At 54.6% G+C, this 19,228-nt stretch overlaps 1 protein-coding gene across 1 annotated transcript; it reads right to left on the bottom strand.

The window, feature by feature from the left end:
• Nucleotides 1-1,544: 1,544 nt before the first annotated feature.
• On the bottom strand, nucleotides 1,545-17,642 carry Robo3 (roundabout, axon guidance receptor, homolog 3 (Drosophila)). The gene is made up of 28 exons (XM_013009864.1): nucleotides 17,311-17,642; nucleotides 13,718-14,044; nucleotides 13,150-13,307; nucleotides 12,712-12,832; nucleotides 12,477-12,615; nucleotides 12,074-12,201; nucleotides 11,724-11,848; nucleotides 10,569-10,740; nucleotides 10,078-10,283; nucleotides 9,775-9,856; nucleotides 9,303-9,468; nucleotides 8,942-9,108; nucleotides 8,310-8,431; nucleotides 7,921-8,146; nucleotides 7,436-7,557; nucleotides 7,089-7,260; nucleotides 6,801-6,983; nucleotides 6,215-6,238; nucleotides 6,059-6,101; nucleotides 5,739-5,878; nucleotides 5,235-5,429; nucleotides 4,942-5,080; nucleotides 4,554-4,766; nucleotides 4,016-4,167; nucleotides 3,778-3,888; nucleotides 3,426-3,587; nucleotides 2,744-2,928; nucleotides 1,545-1,730 (listed from the first exon to the last, which is right to left on the bottom strand). The coding sequence occupies exons 1-28, from the start codon at nucleotides 17,474-17,476 to the stop codon at nucleotides 1,719-1,721; spliced, it is 4,158 nt and encodes a 1,385-aa protein (XP_012865318.1). The 5' UTR covers nucleotides 17,477-17,642; the 3' UTR covers nucleotides 1,545-1,718.
• Nucleotides 17,643-19,228: the final 1,586 nt, after the last annotated feature.

Raw genomic sequence — 19,228 nt, forward strand, 5'->3', positions numbered from 1 at the left:
GGGCTACTGAATCGTCTTCAGACAAAAACAACAGAGCAGAGATATAGAGAGATGAACTAAAGGACAGGACTTCCAGGATTCGAGCTTCTGAAAGCCATTGGTGGGGAGCAAAACCCCCAAGTTTGGGGAACATGACCAGAGTCACAGGGAGGTACTTCTGGGAGGGAGAGAGGGGTTCAAAAGCAGGCCGTATAAGTAGGTGCTAGTCCCCCAAACCCGGCAGCTTTACCTGGAGTGCACTCTAAAGTCAGAGGCTGAATGGGTGTGACCTGGTGCTGGGTGATTGAGCTGGGGTCTGCAGGCCAGTAGTCTGCGTTGGACTGTCGTGATCTTGGGAGAAGGAACTAGTGCTCCAGATGTGTATCCGTTTCCATTTGCTTTTCCTGTTTTGGATTTTGCTTTTTAACTTCCTGGTAAAATTCCTTTCAAAAACATTCCAACCCTATTTGCCAGCCTGAAGGGAGACAAGGGATTTGCAGGCATTCAAGTCAACTGGACAGAGCCAAAGTCAGGGCTGGGGCTTGAAGGGTATCAGCAATACCTGCCTGAGGGTCCAAGTCAGTCACTGGGCTCTGGGAGGAGCAGGTGCAAAGGAAGTAAGACCCCAGGCAGCGAACAAGTAGCCCACCTATGGGGCAGCAGTGATGCTGTCTGTGGCATTCATAGGTTTTAATGTACCAGCCAAATCTCTGCACCCAATCTGGCCAAGAGGTGCCTGTTTATAGATACTCTGTGAGAAGATTCAGGGGCACAGAGGAATATGCTTACTTCTTGCTTGGGAACCTCCCTCCCCAGATGTACCTCCTTTTGGGGAGTTTTAAAGCTTCTTATTGTGAGGAGTATGTTCTCTTACAGAAAAGTAGATGGACCCTGGAGGAGACACTACAGTATCAGCTCATTGGCTATTTGGAAAGTCCCTAGAGTTGTTATAGGGGTTGTGGTTTGAGTATGAAGTGTTCCCCCAAATGGCCCAAGTATTGGCTTCTTCCTCAACTGCTGGCAATATTGAGAGGTGATTGGATTAGGAGGGTATTATGTCATCACAGGGTTATCAGGAAGTGGGGCCTGATTGGACAAAGTAGGATAGAATGAGGCATGTCTTTAAGGATAGACCTTGGCCTGCCCTATTCTTGATTCTGGCTGCCATGAGGTGGGCATCAGTGCTCCACCATATCCTCTCCCCCTCAGCCAAGAAGCAAAAGATCCTGTTGACAACTGGCTGAAATTAATTATTCCTCCCTTAAGTTGCTGGCATTGGGTAACTTGTTTCAATGATACATGGGGGGACAGTGACTTCAGCTCCTTGAAAGCAAGATCGATCAGCATCTCTAATAGCCTTCCTTACCTAGTGCTTTTGATAGACTTTCAGAAGGTCATAGAAGCTACCAAGAGATCCTCATAGTCCCTTTCTTTCCAAAATACTGCACAAAATAGATCAGATCTTTTTATTATCTTTTGTACAAATGGGTTCCGATCAGAAAAAGAAATGGAAAAGGAAGAACTGGCTCTCTAGCTTCCAAGTCAATTGGAGCCACAGAGTCCAGTGAACTTGACTGAGCCACATGCATCATTGCTGAGGGGAAGACAGCCCCGTCTCAGCTCCTCTAGGCTCACACCCTTGTTTCTGAAGGAGGTGGGGGTTCCCACCCATTTCCCTCATAGAACTCTTGATACTGTCTTTTTATTTTTTTTTCATCAAGGGTCATCTTGAACAAGGGTCATCTTGGTTCCTACAGAGAAAGGGAGAAGAGTGAGCAAGAGGGAAAGAGAAAAGAAAGCATGGTCATTTTTGGGTAACAGGCCACAGTAAGGGATCTGTCTTTCTCCTAATCTAGTCTCCTATGGGGTTCCCAGGCTCTCCTCTTAGATTTCATCTTGCCCTTCCCCCTTGTCACTTCTTAAAGGTCCTTCTTTCTCTCTCCTCACTGAAGGTTTTCTCACTTCTTTTCTGAAGGTACTAGATTCAGTGTTTTACATCTATTTGCTAGGCAAGTGTTCTATCACTTGAGTCATATCTCTAGGCCTTTAGCTTTTAGTTTTTCAGATAGTGTCTTGTGCTAACTTTTCCTCAGTTTAGTCTTGCTTCCTCTTTCCAAGTAGCTGGGATTCTGAGTGTGATACCACACACAGGTTGTTTTTGGGGGGTTGTAGTTTTTTTTTCTGGAGTACTAGAGAGTAAACCCAGAGCCTCACATTTGCCAGGCTGGTGCCCTACCACTTCAGCTATGCTCTCAATCTTTTGCCAGTCCTGGACTTTGAACTCAGGACCTGGGTACTATCCTTAAGCTTCTTTTGCTCAAGGCTAGCACTCTACCACTTGAGTCCTAGCTCCACTTGTGGCCTTTTCTGTTTATGTGGTACTAAAGAATCAAACCCAGGGTTTCATGCATGCGAAGCAAGCACTCTACCACTAAGCCACATTCCCAACCCCTCAAGCCTTTTTTTCTGCTTTAGTTATTTATCAGGCTGAGTTTTATGTTTTTGCCAAGACTGTCTTTGAACCATGGATCTTTCTACCTATACCTCTTAAATACCTGAGATCACAAATGTGAACCACATGGGGTTTTGCTAACTTTTTGCCGAGGCTGGCTTTTAACCTTGATCCTCCAATCTCTACCTCATGAATAGCTAGGATTATATGACACTGTCATACCTAGCCCTGGAACCTTCCTTTGAACATCTTCTGCAAGCCCTTTCCTCTCTAACCCTCATCTTTCATTTCTCTATGATATTTGGCCCCTACCTCTCGATGTTTCTGTCTGGGCCTTTGGCTCTGACTCCGACTCCGGCTCCGACTTCGTCCAGGACCCCGGGATCCCCGAGAGCTGCCTGAGCCCCTGGAAGAGTTGCTGCCAGCTGTGGAACAGGTGCTGGTACCCTGGCCATGGGTCAGGAAATTCGGTCTGCCATATGGAAGCCAGGCCTCTTCTGCAGATGACAGAGAAAGACAGCTGGGCTGGAGCAAGAAAGATTCTTCTCAGCCAATGATCAACGTAACCTGTATCTCAGCTCTGAGAGATGACCCAGGGGCCGGCACTGGGCTCCGGCAGACTGGGAGCTCAAGAGAGCAGAGCACCCAGCACCTAGCTTTGACATAACAGAGGCTCAGAAATGTGTGGGAAACTCGTAGGCAGAGAGAGCCTTAAGGAAGGGGGATCAGAGCACCCAGACCCCACTCTTTCATCCTGGGCTTCAGTCCTAGGAAAGGACACATGTTAAGGCCTTCAGAAACTTCTTCTAGGAGAGAGGAAGAAAGAAAAGACAGTCTTTGACATTGACCGAATGCATAAACCCAACTGGAGTGGACAGGTGAGCTACGTGAAGCACTTCTTATCGCCTGTCTTTACCTAGTACTTTTGATAGAATAACCCATGTGGGTTATTGCCAGCCTCCAATCCCCCTCCTGCTGCCCTGGTGCTCCTTACCATCCAGGTGGGGCCCCCGCTGGGCACTCAGAGGCACTGCCTGGCCCACGTTCCTCTCCCCTGTGTGCTCCCGCTCCAAGGAGGATGTGCTGTCTGTTGTTTTCAGCCCCAAGGCCCAGCTTGCCTCTTCCTCTGGTGGTGGCAGGGGTGGTGGAGGCAAGTCTGGGGAGAAACCTGTTTTCAGCAGTCTCCTGTCTTGCCCAACACTAATCTCTCTCCCACCTCCAGCCCTGACGCCAGGAGGCTGCAAATGAATCACCCAGGATTTGAGATCACCTGCTCCAGCCCCCTTGGTTTCCAGTCTACCCGCTCTACGGACTGTCATCATCTCCTAAGCCCAGGTCCTCTTTACCCCCAGGACTGTGCTCCCTCCTATAGGGAAGAGCCTTGGGTTTCTTCCGGACTCTGGCACGGGGCCCTTGGAGTGGGGGAGTCATCTCCCCAGGCACCTGCCGTGTTCTCCCTGTAGTGTTGGATGGAGAGAGCATACATAAGGAAGGCAGTTGGGAGAGGGACACGAAGGTGAGGGGAAGCCAAGCTTTGGAAGCCACGGAGGGAGGAGAACGCATGTTGAGGGTCTACAGACTCACCTGGAGCACTGCTGGCTGAACTGGGGACAGGGCTGGGGTTGAGGTGGTAGGAGGCTGTGGGTCCTGCAACCAAGCCAGGAGGTCTCCCTTCATGGCTACTCAGAGCAGGCTGGGACACACTGAGAGGAGAACTTGGCCCAAGGGGCACCATCCTGCAATGACACGGAGCATCAGCCTTTGTTCCCACTACAGAACCATATGCCAGGCACTTTGCTGGAGGCCCAGCCTAATCCTCAGGTGAGCAAAACACAGACTGTCTCCCGCAAGGCCTTCCAGAACAAAGGAAGCGTGAGGACAGCCATGTGTGAAAGGCCAAGGGAAGTCTGCAGATCCATTCCCAGGGAGATCTAGTCCAAAAGGAGTGAGAGACTTGTCAGTTCCCATGTTTCTCCCCAGATCACACATCACACTGCCAGCTTGACACAGACCTAGGATCTCTGCACCCCCAGATTCACCTATCCATTCCTCCACCCAGCCACCCATTGACTAGATGTGTACTGGGGGTCTCTAGTGTGTGGGGTACTATATACCTCCCTACCTGGGCATCTGGTGGAGTTGGGGAATGTCAGTGAGGGGCTGGGGAGGGTCAGGAGGTGAGGGGGTAAGAGTGGCTGTGGACTGCTGTCCATAGGAGGGTGTAGGAGAGGGGGTTTCCCCTCGGGATGGAACCACCAGGCACCCTCCACTGGAGCTGGGCTCAGTCAGGTGACTTCTCTCAGGCATTGGTGGGCACCATTCTTCTGGCCCTGAGCTGAGGGCAAAAGGTAGGAGAGATAGGAAGGACCAAGTAGCTCCCATACCTTCCCCCATGGCCTTCCCATTGCCCACTTCCCTTCATCTGCCAGCATCTCTGCTCGTTCCCATCCCAGAAGGCCCTGGGCTGTCTCCAGTGGAGGAGGAGCATCCACAGCAGGCAGCATCCTCACCTGCCCTCCAGCTCCTCCTCAGGCCCCTCTGGGCAACTCAGCTCACAGGAAGGGGGAGGTGGTGGCAGGGCTTCTGGCCAGTTCAGAGAGGGCATCTGCACAGATTTTTCTAGAAGCTTAACTTTGCCTCCTCTGGCTCCTGAGGAGAAGTACCAGGACACATACAGAACACGCAGGAGATAGCCAGAGGTGAGACAACATGTTAGAAGGAAGCATTAGCTAGGGGCCAAAGAATCAGAACAGAGGAGACTGTAGACAGGGATAAAACGAGGTGTGAGGAATCGGGGGCATACCACTGTCCCCCTGACTCCATTCTGGAGGGGCATATTGGCTCCAGGTGCCTGGGTCCCCTGAGGGATGTTGGGGGAACCCTCCGTGGAAGGTCTGCAGCTCCTCCCCCGCTGGGTCAATGGTGCTGTAGACAGGACCCTCACCAGGTGCAGCTGTGCCCCTGGCAGTCTGAGCCAAGTACAGGGAGATTCCAGCCTCTGAGGAGGAGAAAGAGGGAGGCCCAGGGGAGAAGGCAGGGAGCAAAGACAGAACAATAGAGGACCACAGGAGAATGGAGGGCAAAAGGGGATCCCACGCGGCCAACTTCCTCCCCCAGCTCAAATCTTACATGTCAAAACAAGGTGAAGGTGAGACATCGGACTTGCTTTCTCCCCACACCCAGGGCTGACCAAACTCAAGAAGGAATAGAGCTCCTCTGCTCCCTTCACCTCCCCCCCTCCCAGCCCCCAATAACTGGAGAGGAGGCAGGGAGCCAGGCGGGCTCCTGAGCAATTAGAACTCCTCACCATTATAGTATCTGTCCTCTGGGTCGGGATTGCTGGGGCAGCAGCTTCCCCGGGGCTCTAGGGCGGATGGGCTCCGAGGTGGGTGGGGCCACGAGTCTGCCAGCCAGGGGTAGGAGGCAGGGCCAAGGCCCATAGCTGGCCTGAGAAGGAGCGGAGCAGGTGAACTTTGAGGACAGGAAGGTGGCAGTGACGGAGAGTCCCAGGACAGGAATGGTGGAGTTGGTGGTAGAAGATGCTGGAGGATAAGGAGGCCTGAGGACTGGGGAGAGACAGCCCTTGCTGGAAAGGATTATCCTTCAGAGACAGGTTCGGAGAATTACCTGGAACTGGCTCCAGACAGGCCCTCGGAGTGTGGGAAGGACACTGGGGAAGATGAAGGAAAGAAGCAATGAGAAAAGAGCTAATATTGGGGTCGCAGGGCAGGGAGGAGGTGGGGGGGGGAGGGAATTAACTCCCACTGGTCAACAACAGCTTACCTGCAGGCGTGTAGGCAAAAGAGGCTTCCGAAAAGGAACCCATAGGAAAAAGAAGAGGAGAAATGAGGCGAAGGGTCACAAACACCCCCATGTACCTGTCCACTCCTTGGCCCTGGTCCTGCTTCTACTAGCCAGGCTGCACTGAGGACCAGGTTCATCAGAACTTCTACAGGTGGGACGCAGGTCTGGGAATTTATCCCCAAATTCCCAAGTGGTCCCCATATATAGCCAAGCTTGGAAACGACCGGCCTCAGCCTCCAGCCTCTCTGCAAAGATGCCCGGGACTCAAGTGTCATCCACACCCCACACTCGCAGTTTACGTGTTGGGGTCCTGCTGGGGCCCCTCCACACCAGGCCCTGCTCCGTCTCCGCCTTCAAGTGGAGCCCGAACTGAAAAGCCCGCCTGCTTCTCTACAAGTCTTAGTGCAGAGTTCACCCCTCCGCCCCAAATCCAGACCGTTTGCCCTCTTGGCCCACTCTTGCAAGCCCAGGCCCCGGGGCCCCTGGACTGGCTGTGGGACACGCCCTGCCTCTCGGGGGCCCCTTCCCCGCCCCGTCACTGGAGGCGCCCAGGCCTGGCTCTCACCGGTGTAGTGGCTGAGCTCTTTGCGCTGCTTCCTGCGCCGGTAGAGGGCGCCGCAGAGCCCCAGCAGCAGCGCCCCGCAGGCCGCGCTGCTGCCCGCCAGGAAGGCCGGCTCCCGCAGCACGCGCGCCAGCCGCTCCGCCAGCCCCGGGCCCGCCTGCGGCCCAGGCGGCGATCCGCGCGGAGCTGCGGCGAGGGTCAGAGAGGTGAGCCGGGGCGGAGGACCCCGGAGCTCGGGAGCTGACCCCGCGGGCACGGGCGCCCCCCCCCACGCCCCCCCTCCGGACTCACGCAGCTGCACCGACACCGGGGCACTGGCCACGCCCACGCCGGCGCCGGTGGCCGCGGCGACCAGGGTCCGGTAGGGCAGGCCCGGCTGCAGCCCCCCGAGCACTGCGGAGCGTGCCCAGCCCGCCGCCGACCGGTTGAGGTGGAAGCGGCTTTCGTTGCCCAGGCACCAGATCTAGGGAGGCCCAGGTGCGGGGTTAGGAGCCCGGCTTCCCCGGTGGAACGTCTCCCCACTTCACCCCAGCTCTCAGGCCAACCCTGAAGTTCCCTCCGCCCGAATTCGCAGCTTCTAGATGCTTCCTCTCCCTACCCCCAGTCCTCTTACCCAGTTCCCGGCTCAAACCTCGTACCTGGTACTCGGTGATGACCCCATTTTGCTGGGAAGGAAGTGGAGGCTCCCAGGACACAGTGATACTGCTGTTGCCATCACCCCCCAAGGCCACGGCCACTCCCTGGGGGGGACCACTGGGGGCTGGGCCAGGGCGGAGCACGGTGAGGAGGACACAGATAGTCATTGCAAGCGGTCCTTCCCTTCCCCTTTCCTTCCTCACCTCCTGGGGTTTGAACTGGGGGGCTTTAAGTTTGCTAGGCCGGCCCTCTACCACACAAACCACGCCTAGCTTTTTGCTGTCGTTTTGGAGATAGAATCTCAAGGACTTTTCTGCCTGGGCCAGCTTGAACCCAGATGCCCCAGTTCTCAGCCTCCTGAGTAGCTGGTGTTACAGGCTGAGCCTCTGGTGTCCAGCCTCCTCCCTGCTCTTCCGCCTTAGGGATGAATCTCCGTCCTCCCCACCCATTCTCTGCACCGGCCTGTCGGCCCTGTGGCCCTCCTTACCCTCCTCTGGAATGCTCCTGGTCACCGAAGGGCTTTCAGCACCCAGCCCCTCCTGGCCTTGGGCTTGCACCTTGATCTGGATTTGGGCTCCTGGAGGGAGTCCTCTTAGCACAGTACTTTGCTGGTGTGGGGTCTGTAGGTCCAGCACTGTCCAGCTTCCCTCATCAGGACCTGCTACCCTCCAAGACACGCGGAAACCCTGCACCAAATGAACTGGGCCATCTACCTGTAGGAGACAGGGCAAGGTGCACTAGAGGTTTGGGCCACACAGATGCTGGACCCAGCCCCACCTCCACTCACGCCCCCTTCCGCAGCCATTCATCACTGTCTCATACTCATTTGTGGAGCCCTCACATCCCCCATCCCTTTATCCCCTGTACCATACTCACAGTCCAGGAAACCTGCAGAGTCCGGGGCCCAAGGATTATGGGCTCCTGAATTTGCACGGTCACTTCAGCCAGTCCCCGCTGGCCTCTCCATGGGTCATCCACTGGCCTGGATGGGATGCTGTCTGTTGATCAAAGATCCTATTCAGCAAGGCCCAGGAGGGGCAGAGAGGAAGGACTGAGGATGTGTTTGTGCCCTATCTCTGTCCTCTCTCACACACTGTAACACTTAGTACATCAGAGCACACACTAAGGAGACTGCTCAGGGGAACTGTTTGCACAGATGGGATGGGGGAGCAGCTAACTTGAGTATATCCTTCCTGTATAACTGTGTATATCCTTTAAAATCTCACTTCATCATCACTAACATGGAGTTGGTCCCCCCCCAAAATGCCTTCTGTATTATTTGTGGGTAAAAGGCTCAGCAGTGATGGGGTGGTGGAGTGGATTCTTCCCTCCCTCTTCTCCTGACCTTCTGTAAGAGGGAAATGTGATCTCCTATTCTAGGCTGGGCTCCAGTCTAGAAATAGCAGGAAAGAACTCTGAACTGTCATGGTGCCACAGTACAGAAAATGCATTGTTGTGGCATACAGTGTTCCATGTCATACCCCAAAACCCAGAAACTCTGACCTTACCCTGAGTGCGGACAGGCTCAGAGACAGGGCTGGGGTCACTGAGGCCCCAGGCTCCCACGGCTCGTACCAGGAACAGGTAGATGGTATTGGGCTGCAGACCACTGATGGTGTGTGTCTCCAGCTGCACGCCATCTGCCACTGTCCGCCATGTGTTGCCAGCTGCTTGGCTACAACAGAAATAATGTGTCAGGGCTTATCGACTCCCAACCTGTCTATTCCACCTCGTGTTCTTCTCGCCGTGGGAGGGGAGCACTGAAGCACTGCTTCCCACAACAGCAAAGATCCTAAGATCCTAGATACTAAGGACTTAGGACTCTCGCTTTGTAACTGTCCAGGTTTGTGCCCCAAACTTTCTCCATACCTGAAGGCCTCTATCACATAGGAGGTGACGGTGGCTCCAGCCTGTGGATTAGGCTTCCAGGTCAGGGTAATGCTGTTCTTGGTGATCTCAGTAACCAAAGGCTGAGAGGGAGGCCCCGGAGGGGCATTCAGTTCTGTAGGGGGATCTGGTGATGTTCCCCAGTCTTCTGCAGTATCATTAAGTAGAATGATAATCATGGTAATCATTAAGTAGAATGATGTGGAAAGGAGGACCACAGTGCAACCTCTCTCCTTCACCAGTGAACAGTGGGGTTGTGACAGGTGATGGGCAGAGGGCAACAACGTATCCTAGTCGGCCTCAAGTGTACCACTTCCATTCTCCCCATCCGCCCACCACACCGTGGCACTTGAATGATTAAAACTAGCCCTGGGGTTTGGAGAGGTATTGACTGTCTTCAAAGCAGGTTTGGAGAAAGGTTCTGGCTAAGCAAGGGGACAGAGAACAAACTCACCCCGTTTCCGCAGCCAGCCACTCCATGTGGCCTCCCCTATGGAACTCTTGGCCACACAGCTGTAGAAACCCATGTCTATCTCCTGTAGGAGAGGGTAGAGCACTGGCACACTGAGAGAGGAGCAAGGTAGGGTGAGGGGATAGGCAGGTGACAGAAGGAGGAAGAAGATGCTGGACACTTTAGGAGGTCTGAGAGAGCAGAGGAGCAGAAATGGGGTTAGAGGTCCAGTGAGTACTTACGAGAGTTGGGAAGGTGGGCCTGGTAGCCATTCTCAGTTACAAGGGCTCCAGGGGTGACACTCACCTGCACACTGGCAATGTACAGGGTGCCGTTGGCCATGAGGTTTAGCTGAAGGTCAATCCCCTGCAGCCACTGCCCATCCTTCTTCCATCGGACACTAGGCTGAGGGTTCCCAGCCACTCTGCATGGCAGCCATGCTGAGGAGCCAAGTGCCAGCGTCTGATTGGCTGGTCCCTGGAGGATGATGGGAGGCAGCCCATCCAAGGAGGCTGAGAGAGGAAGGATTCAGACATCTCAGGGGTGAAATCTAGGGTCAAGCCACCAGTCCCTGGAGCATCAAACCCCCATCCCAACCTTCCAAGGGGGCTTTGATAATCTGTAGCCATCTGTAGTCTCTGCCTGGGGCCACTGTGCCCCTGACTTCCATACTTCAAGGGCATGCTTCAGGAGCATACCCACTTTCCTTGCAGATATATTGCATGGCATCCAAGAGAAACAGATCTCTTTAGGCTATGTCTTTCTAGACCATGGGCCCTGCCTCCATGGACAAATACCTCCTTTGATCTCCAACAGGGCTTTAGCCAGAACACTGCCAGCTACACTGACAGCCTGGCACACATAGTAGCCAGCATCGCCACTCTCCACTGCTGTGATGTTGAGCTGGCCTTTCGGAGAGACTGAGAAGCGTCCTGTGGGCTGAAGTGACTGGCTAGGGAACAGCAGGACCTGGAACAGAACAAGGAACCAAGGAAGGAAATGAGCTGGCAACTGGGCAGGGAGATTTCCCGCCATGCCTGTCTATTTTAGAATCCAGAGAATTCCTAAGGTTCTAATTCACATCCCATCCCCAAGCATTGAAGTAGCCTTGGGAAAATTGTAGATGGGGGGGGGCTGTTTTCTGGCTGTGTGACTTATTAGTTGAGAACCTTTGAGCATAAGAATTCCTGAGCCTCAATCACTTAAAGGAGGGTTAATGAAAGAATCCTGGTAGTATTTTAATACACCTTGTGTACTAACATGTGGCTTTAACGTTTTACTTTAGATAGACAGGTGGAATTACAGGAAGCAGTTTGGGTCTCAGGATAAATGGGCCAGGCTAAGCCTCTGAATGACACATAGCTCTACCCTGTCATACCATCATTTTATGTGAGAATCGACTTTAAACAAAGCAGTCACAGGGGCTAGAGATATTGTAGCTGCAGATGTGGAACAAAGTCTTGGGTTACCAGGTTACCTGGTTATGTGGTACCTGGGTAATCCCTTGCATTTTACTATATTGACTGTGTTTCCTAGTGGCAACGTGCTTGTTCTTTCAGGTTGTGAGATCTGGGATTTGTTTGCTGGGTAGGAAGGAGATGACTGTGAGCTCCCCCTGGTGGCAGGAGCTATGAATTGTCAGAGCAAGTAATTTTCCACCCTGAGCAGCTTTTAGTTCACTACTTGGTTTCCAGTAGTTTCTCTCCCCCCACCCCCCAAAGCAAAGATCCAGAAAGTCTGAGTGGGAAAGAAGAGAACTAATTGGATTTGCTATATACAAAATACAACTCTGCAAAAACATTCCCCAAGAATTTTTTCTCCAGATATGTACCTACCATCTAAACATTATAGTTAACATTGGTTTTTTAAAAGTATCCAGAAGGTCAGAGGAGGGAGGCTCTAAGTCCCAGAATGAAAGGCAGGTGGGTGGAGCCCTGGACAGAAGCACCTACTTGGCTTCCCTCCTTTTGCCAAAAGATGGCAGGTGGGGGGTTTCCTTTGGTCTCACATTGGAAAGCCACATTGTCTCCTGGAGCTGCTGTCTGGTTCTGCGGCTGGGTCACCAACTGGGGTGGGACTGGGAACAGGAGAAAGCCAAAAGAAGGGGGACTTAACGGTACTGGGCAGGATGAGTGAGGGATGGGAAGGAAGAGCCCACACCTGGCTTAAGTAAGAGCAGACTTCCATGTCTTGCCCAAGCCTGTTTGGCTCTGTCTTCTCTCTCCTTCCAGAAGTGTCAGGCAAGCCACTCCTACCTCCTCCATGCTGCCCTGCTGCAGGCCATCTCATGTGCAGCCCTCACCGTGAACGCTGAGGGATCCAGATGCTTCTATGCGGCCCACGCTGTTCTCCGCCACACAGGTGTAAGCCCCCTCATCTTCAGAACTCGCTTGCCCGATCCAAAGGCTGTGGTCACTCCGGATCTCATACCTGCTCCACTCCCCACCCCCCAGGCTGGGTTGGCCACCGTCATAGACCTCATTCTCTTTCCCCCAGGACAGATGCTAGGGTCAGGGTACAGAAAGGCAAGGCAGAACTCAACAGGGACATGCGGTGGGACCGGGTACGATAGGAACCATAGGCTCTGGGCAACAGATTTCTCTGTGTCCTCAGGTGAGAGGGAATCGGCCTTCCGGCTTTCTAGAGCAGGGGAGGTTTGGGGGCTGCTTGGGTCTCTTTACAGGCAGAAGGAGGGGGCTTCTCACCTGCCAGGGGGCAGTTCCCCATCCTCCTTGCGCCAGCGGAGATGAGGCAGGGGGTCCCCATGCACCTCACATTGGAAGTTCACAGGGGCACCAGTGAGGACCACTTGGTTTTCTGGTTTACGCAGGAATGAAGGACGCTCTACAGAGTGAGAGCCAGTCAACAGGAGGTCTGCCAGCTTATTTAGTTACTTCCCGGGCTAACTCCTCCCATATCTCCCATATTCTTAGTGCCTACCCAGTACCACCAGCTGAGCTGGCCCACTCTCTCGTTCTCCTGCTATGTTGGAGGCCACGCACACGTATGTCCCAGCATCGCTCTTGAATGTGTGTGACATCATCAGCTTCCCTCCACGTATCTGCAGAGCAATAGTGGTAACCTTGGTCCTTCACAACCATCAGTGTGTGTGTGTGTGTGTGTGTGTGTGTGTGAGAAATTTACTTGGCTCCCATGGCAAGCCTAAGAAGACCCTGGGGCATTGAATCCTACATCCCACCTACATCATTCCCACCCTTCCTCCCTGTCTCTCTCCCTGTGGCTGAATCTTAGCTTCCTGTCACCTGGTGCCCTGAACTCAAATCTCCCACAGGGACATTATTCCCAGCTTCCAGGACCCTCAGGTCTCTCTCCCATGAGACAGGTCCCAGACCCACAGCCTCTGGCTCTGCCCCTGACCGTGATCCTTCCTTCCTCTTCCTTAAGCCTCGTGCTGTCCTTCTTCCAAGTCACCAAAGGCTCTGGGTGACCCCTGGGGGGCACGCATTCCATCACTGCCGGCTCGCCCACTGCCACCACCGTGTTTCCGGGGGACTGACGAAAATCATCTCGCAGAACTGGGGGGGGGGGAGAAGGCAGAGCGATCACAGCAGACCAGAGCACATTCTCAGGTTCCAAACTACAAACGCATCTAGAGACCCGCCCACTGGCTTCTTCCTCTGGCCCTGGTGTTGGAATTAAAGACCAAAGATGAAGCCGGGTGCAAGTGGCTGGCCGCTGGCAATCCTAACTATCCTGGAGGCTGAGATCTGAGGATTGTGGGCTTGCAGTTCAAAGCCAGCTGGAGCAGGAAAGTCCATGAGACTCTTATCTCCAACTGTTCAGCAAAAAAAAGCCAGAAAGGGAGCTGTGGCTCAAGTGGTAGAATGCCAGCCTCGAGTGAAAAATGTAAGAGACAGTATCCAGGCCTCCGAGTTCAAGCCCCAGTACTGACACACATACAAATAGTACCGACCAGGACTCTCACCTGCTACTTCCAGAGAGGCATTTCTGCTAGCCGCTGCCCCGAGGTAATTGCGGGCCACACAGGTGTAGACGCCCTCGTCCGGCCGCGCGCGGCGCCCATGCACGATGCGCGGGAAGAAGAGGGCGCCGCTGGGCAGCAGCAGGCGGTGCGCGCGCGGGTCCTCCCGCGCGGTGGCTACGCGCGCCCCGTTTTTGTACCATTCTATGTGAGGTCTAGGCCGGCCTTCGGCACGACAGGGCAGCGTGGCCGGCTCGCCCCGGGACACTACCAGATCTGGGGGCTGCTCCACGATGCGTGGCATGGCGTCCTCAGGCCCGACTCTTGTCCCTGGAAAGGGTAATGGTTCAGAGGGCTCACAGCAAGAAACAGGGACAGACCAAGAAACAGGGACAGGCGGACGTCCCAAAAGACAACCCCCCCCCATGCCTCCTCCGCTAGAGCTGGGTCTCCACTGGCCCTCCCTTTTCATGGGAGAGATTCGTATCTCCTTCTTGGAAGTATCCTTCAGGATACTTCGGAACTTGTGAATCACTGAAAGAACCCCACCTCCTCTCCTCTCCTGCCCAGCTTACGTGGGGAACGACCGGCCCGTGGCCTGACTAAGGACCGGCTTCGCCCTTGGGCTCTGGCTCGAAGGTGGTTCCTTGCTCAGTGCGCAACCACCTCTGCCTGGTGAAATGGATGAGGATGGGAGTGGGTCTGGGGTCCTCTGTGTAAGGACAACTGATGGGCCTTGACTAGAAGGGGATCTTAACCTGGACCCCTGACACCCCCAATTTCCTTTTGCTTTGGGTGTGTGTGTGTGTGTGTGTGTGTGTGTGTGGATCCTATGATATAACAGGAACCTGAACACAACTGGTAGTGGAAACATGCGTAATGCGCCTTTTTCTGAAAGGTATTAGCTTTCAACAGATTATTTTACTATCGGGGAAAGGCGAAGAAGCACACTGGAAAAGAAAGTCTACTGTCTCCTCTGTTCGCTCGGATCGGTTCGTCTGCATATTCTGCCCCAGGTTTATCTTCCATGGCTTGGTTTGGGATCTGGGAGGTTGTTAGAGTCGCGCAGGCTCAGTCCCTTTCTCCGTAATGGTTTGTAACCTGCATCCACCAGTAAGTGTCGCTGCAGCCTCGTGTAACTTGGTGCCCTTAAATAACCAGGACAACCTGGCACATCCGTTCCAGGCCTCCCTCCCCACCTTGTGCCCACCCCGTTTTAAACACCTCTGGGATCTCTAGCTTCCAGACCTGGTGAGAAGTAGGTTTCCTTTCCTGCTCTTCCTCTTGGAAATTCTGGCATAGACAAGGCTGGACAGATTGCCAAGTGTGCCAGCACTGTTCTGCGGAGAGCTTAACTGCCAGGTATAATCAATTTCTCTTGCCTCTTGGGAAAGAAGCAAGTTCCTCAAGTTTCTCCCTTTCAAAGGGAAATCTCTGGCTAGTGATAGTAGTAGAGCACCTGCCTAGCATTCAAGGTCCTGAATTCACACTCTAGTGGAGGGAGGGGCTACAAAAGGAAATCTCTGAAGCTCACCCATCTTCTCCTCCTTCCCACCCTAGTGGGATCCATGGTGATCCATCCAGGCATGATCAAAGGAAGAGCCCAGGAAGGTGGCTTTGGAACACCCAGTTGGAATCCCAGACTTTAACATTTAATAGCTGTAAGAATCTAGGCAAAGTGGGTTTTTTGTTTGTTTGTTTGTTTGTTTTGTCACTTGTGGGGCTTGAACTCTGGGCCAGAGTGTTGTCCCTCAGCTCTTCAGCTTAAGGCTAGCACTCTACCACTTGAGCCACAGCGCCACTTCCAGTTTTGAGTGGTTTATTGGAGATAAGAGTCGCACAGACTTTCCTGCCATGGCTGGCTTTGAACCTTGATCCTCAGATCTCAGCCTCCTGAGTATCTAGGATTACAGGTGTGAGCCACAGGCACCCAGCTAAGGCAAAATATTTAACATCTCTGAGCTTCAGTTTCTTTATCTGTAACATGGTGTAAAGACCCTGCAGAAAAAGTTAAAACATTTGGTGATTCTTATTGTTTTATGTTATTCATTTCTTGTTTTATGTTATTCATTGAATAACTCAGGGCCTGAGCACTGTCTCTGAGCTTAGTGCTCTGCCACTTGAGCCACAGCTCCACTTCAGCTTTTTTGGAAGTTAATTGGAGCTAAGAGTCTCACAGGCGTTTCTTGCCTGGGCTGGCTTCAAACTGTGATTCTCAGATCTCAGCCTCTTGAGTATCTAGGATTACAGATGTGAACCGTAAGTGCCTTGCTCTGTCACTATTTTAAAGGCTAGTCTACACAGCACACTCTACAGTTCACCTGAATGAGATTCAAATAGGCCCTAGTAATTTTTTTCTTGTTTACACCAACTGCAGGAAGCTGACTTTGATCTGTTATTGCTGGCATTTTGCTTCAGACTGCTGTTGCAACCATTTGGGTACCATTCACTCTATAACTTTGTTCTCTTAGCTGCAATATGTGACTATTAACGTCTTCTGCACATGGCTAATTTCTCAAGTTTAAATAACGCGAGATATGGTGAAACACTGCAAAAAGCAGTAGGAGAGCAGGGAGTGTAACTCGGGGCCATCAATTCGGGAGTGCTGACTCCCGAGGGGTCAGGAGATGGAATCCAGCTTCCTCTCCCATCCCCTTCCCCCAGGCTTCTTGCATACATACCACACCCTCAAGTCCCCCTTCCCCGTCTAATTCCTGTAGACACAGCTGCCGGCTCCCTTTCCCTGGAATTTTTTGCCTGTCATTCCCTGTCTCCAGAGATGCTTCAACTGCAACCTAATGAATAGCTAATGGGCATGCTAATGAGGCTCTGGGGCCCCTCCCCAGCACCTGGAGTACCTAACAGACAAACGCACACACGTTGCCCGCGTCTCTCCTCGCCTTGACTCCCCAGCCCAGTGCTCGCCGTCGGACTAGAGCACCCAGGCCGAGAGGGGTGCAGTTGAGCAGCACCTGAACCGACAACCTCGCAGGAGCGTCCCGGGAAGCGGGAATTCCCTCGGTGGCCGCGAGGGGGCGCGCTCGCGCGTCTCCCCGCGCGCGGCGGGGCTCACCGCGGCCGCCTCCCGTCGCGCGCGGGGAGCTAGCGCTGTCTCAGTCATTTATTAATCACGGTAATTAGCGGTAATGACCTGGCCGCCGCCGCAGCCGCCGGCGCTGCCCGCTCCCCGCTGCTCTGCCCGGGTGGGCTGGCGGTGACTCCCGCAGCTGACACACAAACTTAGTTCCAAGTTTCCCCGAAACGATGGCTGTCCCCGTCCCCCTGGGCAGCAAGCACAGCCGGCAGTTCGGCGTCCTCGCCCTCGTCCCGCGTGAGCTCCCGGAGAACCGCGGGACTTGCTCCCCGAGCGGGTCACCCCGAGTGGCCGGGAGGCGACTGCGCCCCTCCTCTGCCCCGCGCGCGTGCACCTTTCTTGGCTGGGGACCTGCCCACCCCAGACACGTCTCTCCCCACCGGGGGTGGGCGAGGGGCGCCCCGGGGAGGCGGCCCCAACTCAGGGGCTCCTCCCGCACCCGCTTCCCCTCCAGGCAGCCCTCTGCTCGCCCCTGACCCGACGCCCCCCGGGGCGGACTCACCGTTGGGAGGCGGATCGCTCGGAGGCAGCGGGCTGGGGTGGAGGGGCGCCAGCGAGGAGTTGAAGCCGCCGAAGAGCAGCAAGTCGCTGGCGTTGGAGGCGCCCCCCGCGAAGGAGTCCGCGAACAGGTTCATCTGCAGGAGGGTTTTGAGCAGGTAGCGCAGCATGACGCGACCCGCTCGAGACCGTGGTGGGGGGCCCGGGGCCCAGCCCCTGGGTCCGAGACCCGAGGGCTGGGAGCCGCCGCGCGCCGCCGCAGCCACGGTGCCGCCGTCCTGCGGGCGCGCCCGGGAACGGCCGGCCGGAGCCTCCGCGTGCCCTCCTCCTCCTCCTCTTCCTCCACCTCCTCCGCTCGTCCTTCTCTCCACCCCCCTGGCCGCCGTCCCCCGGGAGCGGGGCAGGCGGAAAGCAGGTGCCACTCCGATCACTGCGTAATTAAGGGCTTAATCCGCCTCCCCATCCCCACTCCCACCCCGACGGCCACTAGCAGGGCCGGAAACTCGAGTCGCGGTGGCGCGCGACTTGGAGTCCCCGCCCTTCCTCTACCCCTCGCCCCCAGGATCTGTTCTGGACGGGGCGGGAGGGTTTCCCTCCTTTCTCAAAGCCGCCAAGGTCGGGGCTGAGGTTCTTTCGGACTCTTCCCTTCTGACCAAATCTAGACCGTTGTTCCTCTCCTTTTCCTGGAGGAAACCGAGGCAAACTGCTCACTACCCACTACCAGACGCTCTCTGGCTTTCAGACCCCTGGTTTCCATGCGGTCCCCGGCCCCCAGGGCTTAGCGATGCGAATTAGGGAGGCTGAAGTGGTTTGGAGCAAGAAGTGGGAATGGGACGAGAATTCCAACACAGGCCCATCCCTTGGCCTCCCAATCATCTAACTCGGCAGCCTGGAGGCCAAGAAATGGAGCGACTCACCTGGACCCCAGAGTCCCACTGCAAGTGCCCTCATAATCTGGAGTTCCTGGCAGACGTGCAGAACGCGGATTTACCTGGGTGGGAGACCGTGCTGTTTGCATTTCTTTGCATACTGCTTTACTCTGAGCTATTTTATTCTATTGTTTTCCATTTATTGAGGAGACTGAAAGGGAATAAAAGAATGGAACAAAGACCAAGTGCAGTAATACGAATCTATAAACAAGTGCAAGAAAAGAGAAGGATGCAAAATTCGTGCAACTCTGTTTGAACCATGTAACTGCACACAATCCTTCCAGGAAAGAAAAGAAGAAAAAAAAACGACTGCTCCCCCTGCCCCCAGACACAGAATTTTGACTTTTCTGGGGATTTTTTCCACCTGAAGACCTTCCAATCCCTAACACTCACAAATACACACATACACTTTTCCTAGGCTCGGGATGAGACTTTGGGGTGGTGGGGAGAGACCTCAGGAGTTCGGATCTGGGGTAGGGCTCTCCTGACCGAGAGGAAGTTCGCTCTGGCACCGCAATCAGGTTTTGTAACTCCACCGGAGTGGGTGGGTGAAAGGGTGGAGATCAGAGGTAAGCAATCACAGTTGAAAAAAGGTTGACAAGCGGAATCTTTCAGACCCCTGCTAGACTTAGTCAAAGGGTTAAGGGTGTGTCCCAAAACTCACTCCGCCTCCCCCTCCCCCGCCCCACCCCGCCCCAGGCCACATCCCCCTAGTGAAGCCTGAAAACTGAAAGGGACCCCAGCAGACAACATCCGGCTCTTATACCTCAAATGTAGACCAAACTTCACCAGGCCTGAAGCGCAAGGGGGGGAGGGGGGAGGGGGGGGAGAGGGAATGAGGAGGGGACAGGGCGGAGCCTGAGCTGGGAGCTGTTCCTTCAGCACGTGTTAGGTGGGTGCCACACTAGGGCCTGGGTGCACCATGGAAGGCTTAAACCCTAGCAGACCTTGAGGGTGAGACAGGCTGGATAGGTGGGAATGGGGCTAGGGATA

This window comes from Dipodomys ordii, unplaced genomic scaffold (assembly GCF_000151885.1).
Source record: "Dipodomys ordii isolate 6190 unplaced genomic scaffold, Dord_2.0 Scaffold10, whole genome shotgun sequence".
Classification (NCBI taxonomy): Eukaryota; Metazoa; Chordata; class Mammalia; order Rodentia; family Heteromyidae; genus Dipodomys; species Dipodomys ordii.

Bases quoted from the DNA above. Each gene is read 5' to 3' on its own strand.
- Robo3 (XM_013009864.1), bottom strand. From the start codon at position 17,476: ATGCTGCGCTACCTGCTCAAAACCCTCCTGCAGATGAACCTGTTCGCG. The intron at 8,432-8,941 runs GTAAGGTCAGAG...TTTGATCAACAG, and splicing joins TGAGCCTGTCCGCACTCAGG to ACAGCATCCCATCCAGGCCA. The intron at 4,168-4,553 runs GTAGGGAGGTAT...GTGTCATTGCAG, and splicing joins CAACTCCACCAGATGCCCAG to GATGGTGCCCCTTGGGCCAA.